Source organism: Psammomys obesus, unplaced genomic scaffold (assembly GCF_907164565.1).
Source record: "Psammomys obesus unplaced genomic scaffold, mPsaObe1.curated_primary_1811, whole genome shotgun sequence".
Classification (NCBI taxonomy): domain Eukaryota; kingdom Metazoa; phylum Chordata; class Mammalia; order Rodentia; family Muridae; genus Psammomys; species Psammomys obesus.
The window spans coordinates 14,208,671-14,227,474 of NW_026596085.1; the positions used below are offsets into that span (position 1 = coordinate 14,208,671).

Below are 18,804 nucleotides of genomic sequence, written 5' to 3' on the forward strand. Positions count from 1 at the left end.
CTAGAGCAAGTGTAAAGGGTGTGATTCTTAGACCACTGCATCAGAATTAGCCACTGGTATTAACAATGCAGGTTATGCCGGCCCAGAAAACAGGCTGGGGTACCTGGGGTGGGCCTGAGACTAATATTTATACCAATTTTATTCCCCAACATTTTATAAGATTAAGGTTAGATAATGAAAGTCTCCCATAGTGTCTGGAGGGATAAAAACAGCTCTACACATTCAAACATCAAGTGTGACAATCAAGCGTGCTTTAATACACTTTATAATTTAACTTAAATCTAGACTATTTAATTTTCAAACAAATTAAAGTTTACGAACAGTCATTTGCTATTTTACAAACAAAAATAATAATATATATATATATTTTAGAGAGCTGTGTTCCTGCCAAGGGAAAGGCAGGGAGCAGGGCAGCCAGAGGTCCGCAGTGGGGACCCCACCTAGGCACCACTCCAGACACAAGCGGGATAACAGGCTTCTCCCAACCTCATCAAATACAATTCCTTCTAAAATTTGCTTCTACAGGTCTAACGCCACAACAGAAGGAAACAGACTAAAGGGCGGAGGCTTGTACTCGGCTCAGAACTTGAGAAGTGGCGAGTCCACATTTTCTTTGTCAGCCTCAGGGCTCAGTTGGATCAGGGGGGAGCTCAGGTCGATCAGCTGGAAGAGAACAGAGACATCAAAGTGAACACGGCTGTCTGTGCCCAGCATGGCATACACAGCACACAAGAAGCTGCAGGGGCTGAGCCAATCCCACCCAGGGCCCAGGGGCAGAAAACAATTCAGCACAGCACAAGAAGACTCAATCATGTCTAAGACTCTTAGAAGAGAAATCTCAAACCCATAAACACTGTGACTTCCTGACATGGCAGGCAGGCAGGCAGTAGTAGTGTTGGAGACATGACTGCTGCCCTGAGAACTCCTTCAGGCCCAGCAAAATGCCTGATAGCAATAGGTAGCCATAGAGAAGCCAAGCATGAGTATGACACACAAACCCTGTGCACCCCAAGGACACCATGCAGGGCCCAGACAGCACCCGGGGCTGAACTGAGCATGAATCCCTGCCGCTTCTCACCTGCCCAAGCTCAGCCTTTGGAGGTTTCCCCACACCATTTCTATCCACCCCTGGAGTGTTCACTACAAGGTCGATGAGGGGCCAGCTGCTGGGTCCCAAAAACATGTTTGACTCAGGGGTGTTGCTGAAGTCGATGAGAGGGCGGTCAGCCAGGTCTCTGTCTCCTGCTTCAGGGGTGATGGTGAGCTGGTCCAGCTTGATGTCTAGGAGAAGACCCTAGGCAGGCACAGAGAAAGAGAAGGTCCAGCACCACGTCAGTGCCCAGCAAGCACCCTGGGAAGGCAGGCCCCGTGACGTGAGGCTCACAGCCTGGAGGCCAAGGGGAAAAGGCTGGAGTCGGCCCTCAATGGGAGTAAGTTCCCCTCTGGGTAGTGCACCCCTACCCACAGCTAGGACAGAGCTTCAGCCTGCTTCCATTCCTGCCTGCTGACCCCTGACCAACTCCTTTGCCAAACATTTCCTTAGTCCATGGTTCTGAGCCCCTCTCCAAGTCTGCTGAAACCAAAGGCCCCCAGCACAAGATGAAGCAGGAAGGGAACTGTGAGTCCCTGTCCATGACTTTCCATGTACCAGAGCTGGCACGTAACTGCAACCACCTCCACGTACCTCACTGGGGTGCGTGTCTTCATGAGGCTCTGCTTCACCCTGCACTGCTCCTGTGGAGGAGCCTCCGGAAAGAGGAAAGTCACTCTTCTCTGGAGAAAAGTTAAGTGCTTGAGGTACAGAGGATGGAGGGGAAGAGCTGTCATCTGAGGACAGGCCCTGGCCCTGCCCACTACTGACATTGCTGCCGTTCTCCTGTGCCAGCTCCACTCTGGGGGGAAAAGAGAAGGAAACACTTGTAAGGTCTCCCTACACTGGTCATTAGCTTTGGTGTGAAAGCAGCCTGGGCCCTGGGACAACTTCCTACACATGTCCACAGCTATGAGGACAACCTCATCTGACAGACCCTGGTCTCTGTGCAAGAGGAATGAAGATTTTCAAGGCTCCTTTCCAGTTCTTTCACCTCTCCAGTTCTACCAGTCTAGCTTTACTGTGTGTTCCCATCAACCCTTTCTTTTACAGCTACTAAAATACACAGGATCGGCTCTACCTCTGCCCACATGCTGTCGCTAGGCCCCTCCAGGCCTAGGTAAGCCAACTGCCTGCCTGCCTGCCTGCCTGCCCCGCCTCACTGCTCCCTCAGGAGGCCTGGTTCTACACACTGGCCAGACTGGAACCCTAGTCATGCATGGCCTCCCATACTACAGCATGCCTCGCACTAACGGGCACACCTAATTATGTCATGCTTCCCTCTAGCAGTGACCTCTCAGCACCTAGCATGTCCCCAGAACACCTGATGACTCAAAGCTGAATGAACTATGGAAACTGTGAGCAGCAACAATATCCACAAATAAGAACAGAATGTCCTCTTTTTCATAGTTTATGGGTTTCATAACAACCTTAGTTCCTTCTGTATTATACTTACAACACATATATACGTACATTCATGGTACAACATATATGAGACAGACAGACAGACAGACACACACACACACACACACACACACAAAGCCCCCCTCCAACACATACACATACTTCTGACTATTTGCATGACAAGCTTGAACTTCACAGAGCTTCTTTTCCTATTTCTCCTAACTGCTGCCTATACCCTCTCAGCACAGGGGGAGTCCTGAGGTCTGGGAAACTAGAGACAAGCTCATTCAACTCTTCTTTACCTGACTGTAGATCTTCTTCTGGGCTCAGAAGAAAGTCGGCGGACAGGCACACATAGTGGGGACACCAGAGGCCGGGGCATGGACTGAGGCGTCATTAATGGAAGGCCAGAGAGGCGCCGACTAGCAGGTGTAGGCAACGCTGACATCCGTCTTGTGCTCATAGGAGTCCTCATACTGCTGGGCAGGCCTTGTGAAGTGGGCCCTGATGAGCGTCTCACAGGAGTGCTGCTGACAACCCTGGTGAAGAATGGAAATCTTGAACAAAGACAACTGAAGCTGAAAGGGCAGCCAGGAAGCCTGGGTAGGCTCTGTTCTTGAGAAGGGGATCTAACATGGGCAGGACTCAAGGCAGTGACTGCCTGTGCCCTGGATCAGTTTCAAGTTCCTCAGCAAGTGATGTCTCCATCCTATCCCACAGGTAAATGAAACATCTATCCTTGAACATGGCTATGTTCATGGTACCAACCATGGAAGGGTCAGAGGGACTTAAATAGATACTCATGATGGCAGATTTCTCTACAAAGACGTCTAGGCTCCCATCAGACTCTGGCAAAGAGATGAACTGATGGTGGTTTTTCACCACTTGCCCACTCATGCCCAAGCTTAAGATCCCCAAATCAAAGGTGAGAACCGAGTCTGGGAAATGGGTGCTCCTTGGCAGTTCCTGTGCCCTAACCACCATCTCTCCTAAATGTTATTTTGCTGTTGTTCTTAAGCCAGAGGCTAAGTCAGGTTAATTGTTAACAGCTATGGACTAATTTGCATCCCCCAAATTCATATGTTAAAAGCCTAATCCCCAATATAATGGCATAGGAAATGGAGCCTCTGGGAGGTGATTAGGTCAGAAGTCAGAGCCCCAATCAATAGACTAGTGCCATTATAAAGAAGGCCCCAGATACCACGTTTGTCCTTCCATGTGAAGACATGATGAGCCAAGCAATGAACCTGCAGCAGACATTACCATCTATAGATGCCCTGATCCTGGATGTCCAGCCTCCAGAACTGCCACACACCCCTGTTTAAAACCCCAGATGCCCAGCATGGTGGCACAAGCCAATAATAACAGCAAGGAAGAGGCAGGAAGACGGAGTTTGAGGTTAGCCCTGCCTACACAGAAAGACTCCCAACTCAAAACAAAGCCTAAACCAGGTGTTGTTATAGTAACCCCAGAGTACTAAGACACTGTAGTAAAACAACTCTAGGACATACTGCTAACACAGTGCTCTGGCAGGCCTAGGGAATCACCTACCAACTTCACCATGCAACAAAGACAACTTCTGTGTTGATCAAAGAGTCTGGAAACAAACTCTAAATAGCATGAGCTGAAAAACAAGCTCCCTACACAGACCACATCCAGGCACAAAGGTTAATCTTAGTTCAAGCTCCTGCCTGCTGCCCAGGGCCAGGCCCATTGCCCTACCCACCTTGCCATTGTGGACACTGCTGGATCTGCCACAAGCTCCAATGAAGACAAAAAATACCCACAAATGTGACCCTGGATGGGACCCAGAAGACAGGAGCTATTGTCTCATTTTCCAAGTAGCTGAGACACAGAAAGGCAAGAGAGTGGCTACCTTGCACCAGGAAGGCACCTCAGCATGGCTATAGCTTTAAGGGAAACCATCTGGTATGGCAACCCCCAGCTGCTTCCATGGTCACCCTGAGGATGTGAAAGCTTAAAGCTGCCCAAGACTGGCTGGTGGCCTCAGCTGCACTGTGTCAGAACCAGTGGTATACAGAATGTAACAAAAAGGGCAGTCGGGGCCAAGGCTGCCATTTCAGAAGTCCATGCACATCCCCAGCATCTGCACATGTATGGACTTGTTCTCACTGTTGTAACTACCATGTTGGACCAGAGAGCATCCAAGGGACAGATGAGGAAACACATTCAGGGCATTTAGATGCATACTGGGTCAAAGAGCAGGACTGAAACCCAAGTCCCTAACTGTGTACAAACCAGTGGCCTGGGGAACTTCTGAAATATGTGGACACTGGGCAGTGCCCCTTGTCCCTAACCCCACCCCACCAAGTCAGAAGCTTTTGGTAGGGGGTGGAGGCTGGGCTCAGCGCCTACAGCAGTGCTGACGGGGTGTCTGTGACTGGGCCTGGGCCTACCTGGGAGTCGGAGCATCATGCACACAGTGATTGTGACAGAAAGCCTCCACCTCAGCAGCCTGACATGCAGCCCAGGGGGCACTCCAGAGACTACAGACACATCTGTGATTCTCAGAGGGTAAGAAAGGAGAGGAGACAAACTCCTGTCGGCTACCTGCTAGCTGGTGTCCTGGACTGCAGCTGATGTGTCCGTGAGAACTTTGAGGTCACACCTACAGGTGATTCACCTAAGAAGAGAGAGAACCAATCAGAAGAGAACAATCAACATGGAAAGCCTGGCATGTGCCATAGCACTCTCCTCTAAATGCCCCCACCTTCCCAACTGTCCATGTAAAGACAGGAAGTCAGATGACACACATAACGAAACCCTCTTGAGACCCCCACCTGAGGCAAGGGCCGGGTCTGATACTGAGAACCCTCTGTTCCATTAAGCCAACTCCTTTCTGCAACTGGCCTAGGCCTGAGTTTCATGGCAGGCTCATTCCAAGTCTCCTCTGCCTGCCAGGATGCTTCCTACATTCTCATGTCATGGAAATCATGTGGCTGGAACCAAGCACAGTCAGAATTCAGTGGGTGCTTACCAGCCACTAAGCAAAGCCCAGAATAGCCCAGATGGCTTATTACATCACTGTCCCTCCACCTCATGACTCCAGGTGAAATCATGATCCTTGGAGTCAACCTGGGGGCCCAAAGCCTCAGGAGCCAGGACCTCCATGTAGTAACTTGCTGTCTTAGAAGCCAGGGGCAAAATGGCCACCACCAGAGCCCTTGGCTCCAGCCATGAAAGAGACCCATCTTAGCAGGCCATGTAAGACCAGATGAGGCTTCAAACCACTACCACTGACCATGCTCCTGTCCTCCTCTGTACCAGCAGCTCTGGTACAGAGTGCCCTTCTGTCATGAACCTCTTGCCTCACTCCTCTTCCTCCTGCAGTCCCATCCCAGGGGCCCATTCTTTAAATCCACATGGAAGAGCTGCCTGTGTGTGCCCCACGTCTCACCTGTGTTTAAAACTGCTCCTGTCAAGGTGCTTCAAAAAGTTTTACCAATGTAGGGTGCAACCTTAGGGAGAATGCAGCAGTCTCCTGCCCCCTTGATCCCAGTTGGTCCTGGAAGCCTTAGCTTTCAGCCTCCTATGTCACACACTTCTGATGTCACTCATTTTCAAAAACTTCTGATGTCACAGGAAGTTCTGTGGCTCTGTGACAGCTAGTTTTATGTCAACTTGACTCAAGGTAGAGTCATCTGAGAGGAGGGAACCTCAATTAAGAAAATGCCTCCATAAGATCAGGTTGGAGGCAAACCTGTAAGACATATTCTTAATTAGTGATTGATGGGGGAGGGCCCAGCCTATCGTGGGTAGTGCCACCCTGGGCTGGTTGGTGGCCCTGGCTTCAATAAGAAAGCAGTCTAGGTAAGGCATGAGGAGCAGAGGAAGCAACACTCCTCTACAACCTCTGCATCAGCTCCTGCCTCCAGGCTCCTGCTTGAGTTCCAGCCCTCACTGCCTTTGATGAACTATTATAGGGAACTGTGAGTGAAATAAATCCTTTCCAACTTGCTTTCAATCACGGTGCTTCATCTCAGCAAATAGTAACCCTAACTAAGACAGGCTCCAACCTATGCAATCCTGCTGGCCTAAGCAGATGTTCACAGTGAGGCCACCGTGTCCCCATGTCCTCTATTTAGACTTTGATATGGGAAGGAAATCAACACACACACACACACACACACAAATGTTGTTTGAGGCTTGCAGGAGGACCTATTCCAACTGCATTCTCACCACCGTCTTCCGCCTTCTCTAGGAACTCAAGCGCCTTTCCAACACAGGACTTTACAGCACTGTTTCCTCTGCGTGGAATGTTCTCTTTGGGTTATCTAGTGGCTGCCTCCTCACTGGGCTTCTGTTCTCATCTCAGCATTGTTGCCTGGGCTGCCTACTCTGGCCAAAATGACCACTCCATCTGTGATTGCTAATCTTGGTTGTCAACTGGACACATGTGGGAGAGGGAACCTCAATTGAAGAATAGCCTTCACTAGACTGACATTTTCTCCATTGCTAATTGATGTAGGAAAGGGCCCAGCCCACTGTAAGTGATACCATCCTTGAACAGGTAGGCCTTGAAGAAAGCCAGTAAGCAGCATTCCTCAGCGGTCTTTGCTTGAGTTCTTCCCCTGACTTCTGTCAATGATGGATGATGATGCAAAGTGTAAGCCAAATAAACTAACCAAGGTGACTTGATGTTGCGGGGAGGTTTTTCCTCCCATTTCCTTGCTCCCAGAATAATAACTCATGAGACTCAAAATATTATTTACGAATACCTAGGACATATACCTAGGCTCTTCTCTGACTAGCTTATATCTTAAAATAACCCATTTTACTAGCACATGGCACTATTCCAGAATCCTTTCTGTCTGCTTGATGCCCTACCTTGTATTTCCTGCCTAAGCTATGGTCATCAGATTTTTATTGATACTTCTATACAGACACAAGAGATTCCTTCCACACCTTGGTCCTGGTGTTGGTGTTTGACAGAAAGCAAACTAGAATACTACCTAACCTCTTCCCCAACTGTCACTGTTGTTCTTCTGTTGAAAAGAATTAGAACTCCTAATTCTTTTCAAAAAGCTATACCAACTAGAAACAAAGTATTCAAATACATGCATCTATGGTGGCCATTCTCATTCAAACCATCACACCAATGAGCCAGATCCCCTGGCACCAAGCTTTCACTGCACAGAAGATCCAAAAGGACACTTCCTTGATGGAAGCCAAGTCTTCTACTAAGTGTAAACTTGGGCTGGAGAGATGGCTCAGCGGTTGAAAGCACTAGCTGCTCTTCCAGAAGACCCAGATTTGATTCCCATACCCATATGGCAGCTCATAGTTGTCTATAATTCTAGTTCCCGGGGCTTCAATACCCTCTTCTGGCTTCATACTGAGCATGGAATACACAAGGTGTACACATATACACTCAGGCAAAACAATCACATACATAAAAGTAAAACTTTAAAGTCCATTAAAATAAAATGTACACTGTGAGATACCTCACCAGAAGATTCTTTGTCGCTAAACATGCCAGCACAAGACAGATACCTAGAAAAGCCAGTCTTAGGTTTTGTTTTGTTTGGAGACAGGGTCTCACTGTAGCCCAGGCTAGCCTAGAAGTTGTGATCTCCTGCCTCAGCCTTCCCTGTACTGGGATCACAGCCAGAAGCAACTATGTTCTTACTTGTTTCACCTTTCCCCTCCCTGTTTCTTCTTCTCCTTCCTCCTCTTCTGCGGTTTTGCTGTTTTGTGAACGAGGGCCTCCCTGTGCAGCTCTAGTTCTCCTGGAAATCCCTATGTAGACCAGACTGGCCTTGAACTCAGAGATCCACCTTCCTCTGCCTCCCCTATTCCTGAAAACTTTCCATTAGCAAAAGTAAATTAAATTCAGTGAATGGGGGCAGAGACCAGTCAACTGAGAGCCAGCAGAGCAGCAGCCACAGTGTGCAAGAGTATCATCTCCAATAACAGGTTCTGGTGGAGCGACTGCCTGACCACCACAGGCAAAGCTACGAGACTGCAGCCAGGAAACCTGCTGCAGGTCAGACAAAGGCAAAGGACAGTGGCCAACAAGAGTCCTGCACTGACCACTGGTCAGTGCTCTGTGCTCAAGGGCTTTCTTTGCTCTCTGGAGACTAAAAAACAAACTGGATTAATTCTAAAGCATTCAGAGAAAGCTCCCTGCCTCTGCCCACCCCATCAGAGACAATCCTCTTCTGTGGCTTGTTCTTGCTTTCTACTTTATTTATATTGTTTTTTTGTTTTGTTTTGTTTTGTTTTTGTTTTTGTTTTTTAGAGACAGGGTCTTACTGTGTATGGTCATGGCTCATCTTTGCTTTGTAGGCTAGGCTGGCTTTGAACTTAGATATGCCTGCCTCTGGCTCCTGAGTTCTGGGTTAAAGGTGTTATAATTATCCACACTGTGGAAAGAGAGAACCAACTCCTGAGAGGTATCCTTTGGACTCCAGGTGTGTCATGGTGCATACACACACACACGCAAAGTAATACAATTCTTTAACAATTCTTTTCAATAAAGAGTTTTCTGTTTCTATTTTTGGGTGGAAGCAGGGATTCAATCCAGGGCCTCAAACATTAGGCAAGGACTCTATCACTGAGCTACAGCCCAAGCTTTAAGATGTGCTTTAAATGGGAAAAACAAGACAGAAACTACTTTGTTTTTTTAACATTGTCTCAATGTGTGATCCTGGGTGTCCCGAACACATTATGTGGAACAAGCTGGTCTTGACAAAACAGGGCAGGACAATCTTACTAGCTGGGAGGGGACAACAGCTTCTGTCTGGGGGACTGAGGATCTAAGAGACAGAGAACTGGAGAGAAGCCACACAACAGAGCAGAAAAAACTCTAGGAAACTCTGTGGACTCTCCTGAACAGGCAGCTGCAGTGGCAGCACATAGCACAAGGTGAGACACCTAAAGGTCAAGACAAGCACCTAGTGGAACAGGGCTGGGAAACAGCACACCTAGCCTGAGCAGATGGAACAAACTGACAGGACACTTAGCAGTAATCTGGGCAAAACCCCACACCAGTGACAGGCCTAAACCACTCCAGACAGCATCCATTCTAGACCACCTGTGAGAGGTTACAAAGAAGGCCAGAGTGGAACAGCCTGGGCTACATGCTCACTGGTGGCCAAGTTCAGCCCCTTAAGGAAAACATAGTAAGATGGTTAAAAACACAGAAGCTAAACCACTAATACCAACAGAACAACAAAGCCCTAACCCACCCAGGTGCAACAAATAAAGGCCACAGCTCCAGACCTAATGACCACACTTAAGACAACAGGAAGTAGTAGGAAATAGAAGTCCAGGGGCAATGGCTCATCCACAGACGAATGAACACAGCAAGTGGGCGGCATAATACACCCTGGATAGAATGTCAGAGCTAAAGAAGTGAAACAGCACCAGCCACACTGGTAACCTCCCCACCAAAATGTGCCTGGTACTTACCAACAGAAAACTGGGGGACTTTAAATGGGTCTGTAGCGGGAGACATGGCCTCTGCCTTGCAGTTTAGGGAGGAGTCCCGCCGTTTTATACTGCCGGTTTTATTCAACTGAGAGGATGCCACGGTGTTAGGGTCCAGCCTCGGTCCTCTCTGTTCTGGAGTCTGGGGTTGTTGGGTGAGAGGAGTCAAGGTGGAGGCCTTGGGCTGCTCTGCCATCATCTGGGCAGCATCAGCCTTTCTGGCTTGTTTACAAGATGCCCTGGAAGAAGCTGCTGGCAGAGCCTGTTGTGCTGTGGAGGGTCCTATTCTGCCCAACTTGCTGGTGCTTGTCCGAGGCTGGGAGCTACGAGCAGGAATACTTGAAAGTTCACTGGACTTTGCTGCAAAAGGAGATAATCAAGGCTGGCCTCTCAAGTCACACTGTTTCCAAACACTTTAACACACCAACACACAGGGTGTAACACCTCTAGGCTGTCTTCCTAACATCAGAACACAGACGACATGCAGATGCCCAGACCTGAGCTGAGGGCTGTCTGATTCTCAGCAGGTGTGTGTGTGTGTGTGTGTGTGTGTGTGTGTGTGTGTGTGTGTGTGAATTCAGAGCTAAGCTCTCCTTTCTTCACTTCCTTGATGAACAGAAGAAAGTGGACTCTAGTCACACATCCTGCCCTATCTCCATGGTAGACAGGAGCACGAGGAGGGAAAACTTAGGAGGTTTGGAAACAGAACAGCAGACAGCTAAGGCAACATCTGCCTAACCAGCAATGGACCCACTGAGTTAACACAGTGAAGACTCAAAGGGAAACTTTAGGGAATAATGTTGTAGCCACGTCTACACCTTGTGTTAGCCCTACCAGGTTCCACCCTACAATCTCATGTGACCCTATGACTCTACCATATACAACACATGGTGCCAGTGTCCTGAGTCACTGGGGCAAGATGTACCTCACAGCACCTGGGCAGGAGCAGGCACCTACTCTCCTGGTCATATGCTCATGGGCCACAGAAGGGCCCATGAACACTGCCAGACTCATAGGAACCTTCCCCAAGGTCAACAATATCACTTGATTTAAAAGGTCAAGACACAGACATCTGTTACCCACTGAGTAGCAGTCAGGACTCCAGATCAGGATCTGATTCTAGAGCTCAGACATCTCACATCTTGTGAAAAGCTCTCACTGTGCTGCGACAGACATGACCAGAATCCACAGGCAAACCCCAGAGACAGATGTAATCTCGGGGTCCTACAACACTCCACCACTAGAGGGAGACTTGTTTAGGCAGGTTGAACGCAAGGGCACTTGCCCAAAATGACCCAGGCTGGGGCTAGTTGATCTTAGCTCCTGTATTCTGATGGATACACAGCTAGTGTGAACATCCATCTTTTTTCAACACTTCATGAGTTGGGGGCCTCCAACTGAAACCACCTCTGCTTACTGAAGGGAAGTATTAGGGGGAAGAAGGACAATGAGTCTCTTCCTGCCCAGACCCCTGCCCTGAGCTATTACCCCACAGCGTCCTATGCCGCCAGAACACATGCTGCACAGGGCTCCCCTGGCTAGTGGGTCTGCTCACCTTTGCCTGCTGCTGGAGACACACATACACTAGACCCAAGGCTTGAAGCAGACCCTGAGGTAGAGGACTTCTTTGTGAGACTGCCAGTATGGCCAGGTGGCTTCAATAGGGTCTTCTTCAGCCCCAACTAAGATAAGAGTATAGTTGAAAACCAAAATTAGCAAGGATTTTATTACTTACATACACACACTGAACTCTGCAAAAGTAAGGTTTAAAAATAATCTTTGGTGAGACTAGAGAGATAGCTCAGTTGGTAAAAGCACTGTCTAAATTATGGTTAGATGCCCAGCGGTGGTGGCACATGTCTTTAGCCCTGGCACTTGGGAGGCAGAGGCACACATATCTCTGCATTCAAGGCCAGTCTGGTCTACAGACAGGCAGGGCTACACAGAAAAACCCTGTCTGGAAAATAAATAGCCTCTAGATGATTCTAATTTTAATCTAAGACGGTGAAAGCCATCACACTCACTCAGGCATACTGACAAGGAAAAGGAAGTTATATAGGTTCAGCAAGGAAGCAGCTTTTCTTTTAAGCAGGCTCAATGACTGGGTGAATCCACAGATGCAGAGCCCATGGACCTGGAGGGCCCTACTGCATCTACAATATAATGTCCAAACCTCTGCTGGAGGGATGTACAGGAGAGCTAGCAGCAATTAAGACTGTGGGGCTCCCACCTAGACCCCAAATCAGCTGCTGTAGGCCCAGCTTTTGGCAGCTTTAATAAATAACTTCTAATGGGTGGCTCAGAATACTAGAAAGGTGACAATCTCTATGTCTGTAAACTCAGTATTTCCTGTCTCTCACAGAGCCTGTGAGGCATTAGCGAGAACCGGCTGGTGGGAACCAAGGGATGCCAGGTTTTTATCAACAGCCCAGGTGACAAGGGCAGTCCAGGGCTCACTGCAGGCCTATCTTCTTTGCAACCTAGCTGCCTCTTTCGGACTGTTTCCAACTTTCCTTAACTGGAGTATGAGTGTGCATGCAGACCAGAGGACAACTGCAGATGACATTCCACTTCTTATTTTGGATACAGAGTCTCACTGTGTAGCCCTGGTTGGCCTAGAAGCCACTATGCAGACCAGCTACAGAGATCCACCTGCCTCTGCCTCCAGGAGCTAGGATTAAAGCTTGCTTCACTGCTATGCCCAACCACCTTTTGGTTTTAAAGACAGGGTCACTTGCTGGCCTGGCAGTCACCAAGTAGACAAAGCTGGCTGGCCAGCAAGGAAGGTCCAGGGATTCTTCAGTCTTCTGCCTCCCTAATGCTGGGGTTACACGTGCACCCCATCACACAAGGCTTTTTAAACATGAGTCCTAGGGATCTAACGTAGGTCCACACAAGCATTTATCAAATAAACTATTTCCCCGACAACCTAACTTTATAATCAAAAGATACAAAACTGGTACTGTGTTCCCATGGAAGACAACTGGCAACCCTGTAGCCCTGTAACCCCAGGCGACTCACCTTGCTAGGAACGGGGAGTGATCGCTTGCCTGGGTGGCCTGCTCTACTAGCAGCATCTGGAACCCTGCTGGGTTTGTCTGGGAGCACATTACTCTGGGATCCCTTTTCATTCAGGAGTTTCATCCTCTGAAGGCTAGCTGGCACCTCTTTTTTGAGCTGAAAATGTTAATTTGAAAGGTGAGGTGGGGGGGGAAAGCCAGGCACAATGGTGTACGCCTGTAATCCTAGCACCCAGGGAGGCAGAGGCCGGTGCATCTCTATGAGTTCAAGACAAGCTTGATCCACAAAGTCAGTCCAGGACAGCCAGGCCTACATAGAGAAGCCCTGTTTTGAAACCTCCCCGACCACCAAAAAAAAGAAAGAAAGAAAGAAAGAAAAAGAAAAAAGAAATGTGAGGACTACATGGTCAAACAAGGCCCCGAGTTGGTACCGTTTCTCCCAAACCTGGCACTCTCAACTCGTCTGCTAACACGTGAGAAGCAGGTACAAAATGAGACCTGGACTCCTCACTAAAGCAGGGCTAGACTGGGGCAGGCACTTTGCAGGAAGATCTCCTCTGTCTTCTCTGTCAGATCCCGGCTTAAAAGTGTCAGCGAGGGAGCTGGGCATGGTGACACATGCCTTTAGTCCCAGCACTCCAAGGCTGAGGAAGGCAGATTTCTGTGAGGGCAATAAAACCAGCCTGGTCTACATAGTGAGTTCCACAGCAACTAGAGTTACACAGTAAAACCCTGTCTCGAAAACAACCAACAAATAAGAGCTTCAGTGAGGAAGCTGGCTCGGTCAGACATGTTCTGAATGCTGTGGGGAAGGTGTGCTCACTGCCTGGGCACCTCTACAGCAGTCACCACTCAACTACAGTGAGGCTTCCTGGTTGAGTGCTAAAAGCCACAGTTCCTGGTGGGCGGTGGTGGTGTACATCTTTAATCCCATCACTTGGGAGGCAGAGACAGAAGGATCTCGAAGTTGAAGGCCAGCCTGGTCTACAGAGAAGAGTTCCAGGACAGCCAGGGCTACACAGAGAAATTCATTTTGAAAACCCAAACAAAACACTTAACCCCTTCCCCCCAAAAATAATAAACAATTAAACAAAAACAAAACAAAGCCCACTTTCTGTGGCTGGCAAGCTGAGGAACAAATCCCTGACATATTCAGGGACAAGGGCATCAGGGAGCAGCTCCATGGGTGTCAAGAAGGCACAAGCAGTTGCTTCAGTGTGAGAGTCCAACAGTAATGCTTTCCTTTTTGCACTTCACGTTAAAGCTCAGTCTTGAAGATAATATATTCAATGATACTGTAATTCTTTTACTAAAAACTATCCCATTATTTGGATATGTCCCCATTTTATTTATCTACTCATCAGTTAGTAGGCACCTGGGTTGGCTCAATTCCTTGGCAATTTTGAATGATGCTGCTGTGAAAAAACTATCGAGCTGACATGTACCAGCTGATTGATGATAGAATCTCATCTGCTATCCTGCATGTGTTATAACCTCAGCCCTGCCCCACAGCCATGCATGGGTCACATACAAATACTGCTCCACGCCCACACATGCTGCTAGCAGATCTAACCCAGAGCATCCTGGTCTCAGGAGGGAACAGATGTGGTCAGAAGAGGGCTTACAGATGGGGAAAAGGGATGTCTAAAAGGGATGTCGAGGGCTTCACCCTCTGACAACCTCACAGAGCCATTCCTTTAACTGCCAACCCTCAGTACAATAAAGCTGGTACAGGACAGCAACACAGGTGCCTTCCTAGCACACCTTTACCCCGTGTCTCCTCTCAGGAGCCCCCTCTCCTCAGCAACACAGCAGGCAAACCTGGAAGCGAGCTGTCTCTGAAATCTACCTTCTGTCTACCCCCCAACCAAGCCCCCAGGACCCTGAGTTTCCCACAACTGGTCAACTGCCACTTACCTGACAGCTCATTGATGTGATGTCTGGGGCAAAAAGAAGCATAACGTTGCAGCCATAGAGAAGAACTACAGCCCAACTTGGGGGGAAGAGTGCTCATCAAAGGGGCCCACCCTGGGCAGCTCCCCCTCACTATTGCCTTCATTGTTCAGATCCTGGCTCTAACCCTGGGCTTTCCAGGGAGCACTGCCCCTCCCATGAGCTTCCATGGCAGGGCATGGGCTGAGGAGAGGCAGGGAGGCTGTGTCCCACAGCAACTATCCTGTGCACTTGTTTACCTTCTCTGTAGCCAGCTGAAGAGGTCTTCCTCTCACAGGCAAAGCTCGAGGTGGCTGTAGCTTGCTGGTGAGCCTCTTCTGAGGCCCAGCCTGATTTGGAGGTTGGGAGGTACTTGACTCCCCTGGCAGTGGCTGAGAGGAACAGGGCAGAGCCTGGTTGCTCTGGGTCTCAACAGGGCCAGCTGGGACAGGGGAGCTGAGCAAGGCTGGAGAAGCCAGGAGCTGGGGCTCCCCAAACGGGGGTTGCACCCCTGAGGATGGCAGGCAGAATGTCTCTCTTTTAATTGATACGGGGCTTTTCTCCCTCTTCTGTTCTTTTTCAAAGAGGCTTATTTTTAACTGTGAGTCCTGCACAAATCTTTCCGCGCCCTGGTTCACAGGATTTTTGGGCTTGGCAGCCTGGGCTACTTCTCTTCGACTGTGGCTTTCTATCTGTAAGGCCAGTAAGTGGGCTTCTTTGTACACCTCCACAAACTTCTCCCCAGTGAGAGGGCTCCAGGCACAAGAGCTGCCAGAGGCTGCTGCAAGAGGCTGCTGAGGAACCTGGCCATTTAAGTTCAAGCTGGCAGCAATGCATCTTTCTTTATGTCCCACAGGCCCGAAAAAGACTTCATCATCTTCATTTGCACTACATTTAAGGAAAAAGATTATCAGTGATTAGTCACAATGGCATCCAGATGAAGGGCTTTGATGAATGTGTCTGTGCCAGGGAAAGGGAAGAAAACTCATTTGTTTACCTTGAAGAAGACAAGGAAAGATCGAAGTCAAATTTTTCATCTTCCAAAAGAAGAATGTCTGGGAGAAAAAAGTTCACTGTTATTTTAGGGCTAGCATAAAATAGGAAAACACTGGTTTCACAACTGCTATAAAAATTCACTCTCAGAAAAGTACTAGATTATTGTTTTAATGCAAAAGATTTTCATAGATAGCTTAAGTCCATCTTATTTTCCATTTCCACTCTCAAGTTCTAGGAGCCATTCTGAGTGCACTGATCCAACCCCAAAGTACAGACCATTACTTCTGTGATAGAATCTAGGGTTTCTGAGAGGGCTAGGTCACATTCAGGCACAAGATATTGTCTAAAAACCACCTACTTCAGCTCTCCAGGAATTAAATTACGAGATACCTATCTGTCCACCAACAATGAGTTCAACAGTGATTCAAACTCACAATAGAGCCTAAATGAGTGTCCAAAGGCCACCACTGCTCCGTGGATGCTGGATGTGGACACACAAAAGAAACCCCTGCACTTTGCCCTCCACCCCATCCATATTTTTTGGATGGCCCAACTACTTATCTGTTCAATTCCCTCTAACAGACCAGCAACTTCCCAACTGTAAGATCTGCTTCACTGTAGGGAACCCATGTTTGGTACTGTAAATCAGGATAGCGGCTGAGGGAGATCATACCCAGCCGGGATGCTGTTTTGCAAAATGGATGACATGCCTGGTAAGTTGACTTCTAAAGGTTCATGTTTGCGCACATAAATTACTGTGCTTCCAGCCTTGGTCTGAGAGCTTCTTATAGTGGGCATCACTGTACTAAGCAGTGTATCACCTCCTATTGAGGATTTCTTTTCAAAGAAAGAATACGCCAGCATGTACTATGGGGCTTCTGCAGGGGGATCCTCTGTGAGTCCAAAGCCAGCCAGATCTACATAGTGAGTTCTGGGTTACAAAGTGAAGATGCTGTCTCCAAGGACAAGCAAAAGAGAAAAAAGCAAACGAAGGAAGGTGGAGGAGGAGGAAGGAATGCAAAAAGAATGCAAAAGCCAGGGGAAAGGGTGGAGTGTTGTCCTCTGCGTGAGGAAGCTGTTGCCATTTAGATATCACAGCAACTGTGATTACCCAGAGGAGACCCTCACAAGATTGAACCCACTAAGGCACTTCTGGAAGTGTGAGGAGGCCCCTCTTAAGACTATGTTAAATTGTTTAAAACTGCTAGGTGGGCAGGGTAGCTATGAGATGCTAATGTCCTTTTAAGTAACTCCAGTTAAATTCTCCAGCTTATCAGGCCAGACTTTAATTTATTTATTTGTTTGTTTGTTTATTTATTTATTTATTTTTGGGTCTGTTGTTGCGTTCTCTATTCTCTTTAGGGGTAAAAAGAAATACACTCCGGGAGCAGTCGCACGAACAGAAAGGTCTTACCTTCTCCCTTCTCAGTACCAGTATTCATCTTCACCTCTGCCGACTGGCTGGCCAAAGGCACTTCGCCGCCTTCTCTTCCTTCCCTAGATTTCGCTGCAGGAAGCAAGGGGACGAGAGGGTGAGGGCATGTCAAGAGGCAAGCCCCAGCCTGTCCCCGGTCTCCCAGAGACAGTGCGCCCCGAGGCAGTGTAACGGATTCCCGGGCTCTGAGCTGCAGAGCAAGCCCAGTAGCCGGTCCTCCTCCGCCTCTGCGGCGCCAGGCCCTGTTCCCCACTCTCTGGGGCCAGCCCCATGTCACCCCCTTAGCCCTTGCTTCTTACCCGGAGGACTGAAAACCCAGCTGGGACGCCGCCACGGGTTTAAACGCGGCGGAGACCTCCGCCGGACGCCGATTGGCCGGTTTAAACAGGGAGATGCTCTCGGTGCACCCTGGGAAGTGTAGTCAGAGTGCGGATTACGAGACCAATGCGCAGGGACACCGGGCCACGGATTGGCTCCGCTCGGAGCCGGATACTCCCAGCGGAAGGGCTTATGAGTTTTCTCCACGAGGCGACGCGGAAACGGTGTTAAGTGTCGGCTGTGCTATCAAACCGGACTGAGGCTGTGAGGGTAGGGTGTGGACGAGGGTCAGGTAGCTAGGAAGGAGCGCTTCTCCCTGCGTTGCCTGTCTTAGCGTCCCCGGTATTTCCCTTGCGTCCGGGGATTCTCTTTGCGTCCTGAGGCCTCGGGTACTCTGACGTGCAGGCCCTCCCCGCTCTCCCTTTTAAACCAACTGGAGAAGCTTAACCGAACCAGCCGCAGCACTTCCTAGCTGCCAATATCAGCCAGGTGCTTTTGGGTAGCAATAAACAGAATGCTGGCTTTAAGGTCTTCTGGCATAAAGAAGTCCAGGGTTGTCTCCTCTGCACATCTGTTCACTATTAGGCAGCCTAGCTTTGATGGGCCCAAGCATCCTACCCGCCGGGGATGGTGACCAGGTCAGTGTGACCTGGTCTGTATCTAGAATTGTTAAGGGCCAAGTTTTCCTGACTCATACCCAAGTGGAGGGGCAGGACCACGGTGGCCGGCACATCTCTTAAGTAGCCATGGCAGTTCAGTGTCCAAGTGGGTTCCATAGTAATGGGAACAGGGACTGTCTCTGACACGAACTAATTGGCCTTCTCTTTGATCACCATCCCCTCAGGAGGGAGCAGCCTTACCTGGCCACAGAGGAAGACAATGCAGTCACTCCTGGTGAGACCTGATAGACTAGGATCTGAAGGAAGGAGAGCAAGACCTCCCCTATCAGTGGACTTGGGGAGGGGCATGGGTGGAGACGGGGAAAGGGAGGGTGAGGTTGGGAGGGAGGGAACTACAAGCCTGGGGGAGATACAAAGTGAATAAACTAATTAATAAAAATTAAAAAAAGAACTCTTGGCCCCACTCTTTCTGTGCCCTCCAAGGTGTTAAATCCCTCCATCCCTGGGGTTTATCTGCTGGGATAAGACAGGAAAGTT

The 18,804-nt window shown here is 49.0% G+C and overlaps 1 protein-coding gene across 1 annotated transcript; it reads right to left on the reverse strand.

The window, feature by feature from the left end:
• Positions 1-397: 397 nt before the first annotated feature.
• Gtse1 (G2 and S-phase expressed 1) lies at positions 398-18,529 on the reverse strand. Its single transcript, XM_055627094.1, has 13 exons — positions 18,508-18,529; positions 17,629-17,737; positions 17,309-17,401; positions 15,896-15,953; positions 15,159-15,786; positions 12,968-13,123; positions 11,502-11,628; positions 9,929-10,306; positions 5,066-5,138; positions 2,797-3,033; positions 1,685-1,892; positions 1,079-1,294; positions 398-663 (listed from the first exon to the last, which is right to left on the reverse strand). Exons 3-13 carry the CDS (start codon positions 17,334-17,336, stop codon positions 580-582), a joined length of 2,193 nt encoding a protein of 730 aa, XP_055483069.1. The 5' UTR covers positions 17,337-17,401; positions 17,629-17,737; positions 18,508-18,529; the 3' UTR covers positions 398-579.
• Between the last annotated feature and the right edge of the window lie 275 nt (positions 18,530-18,804).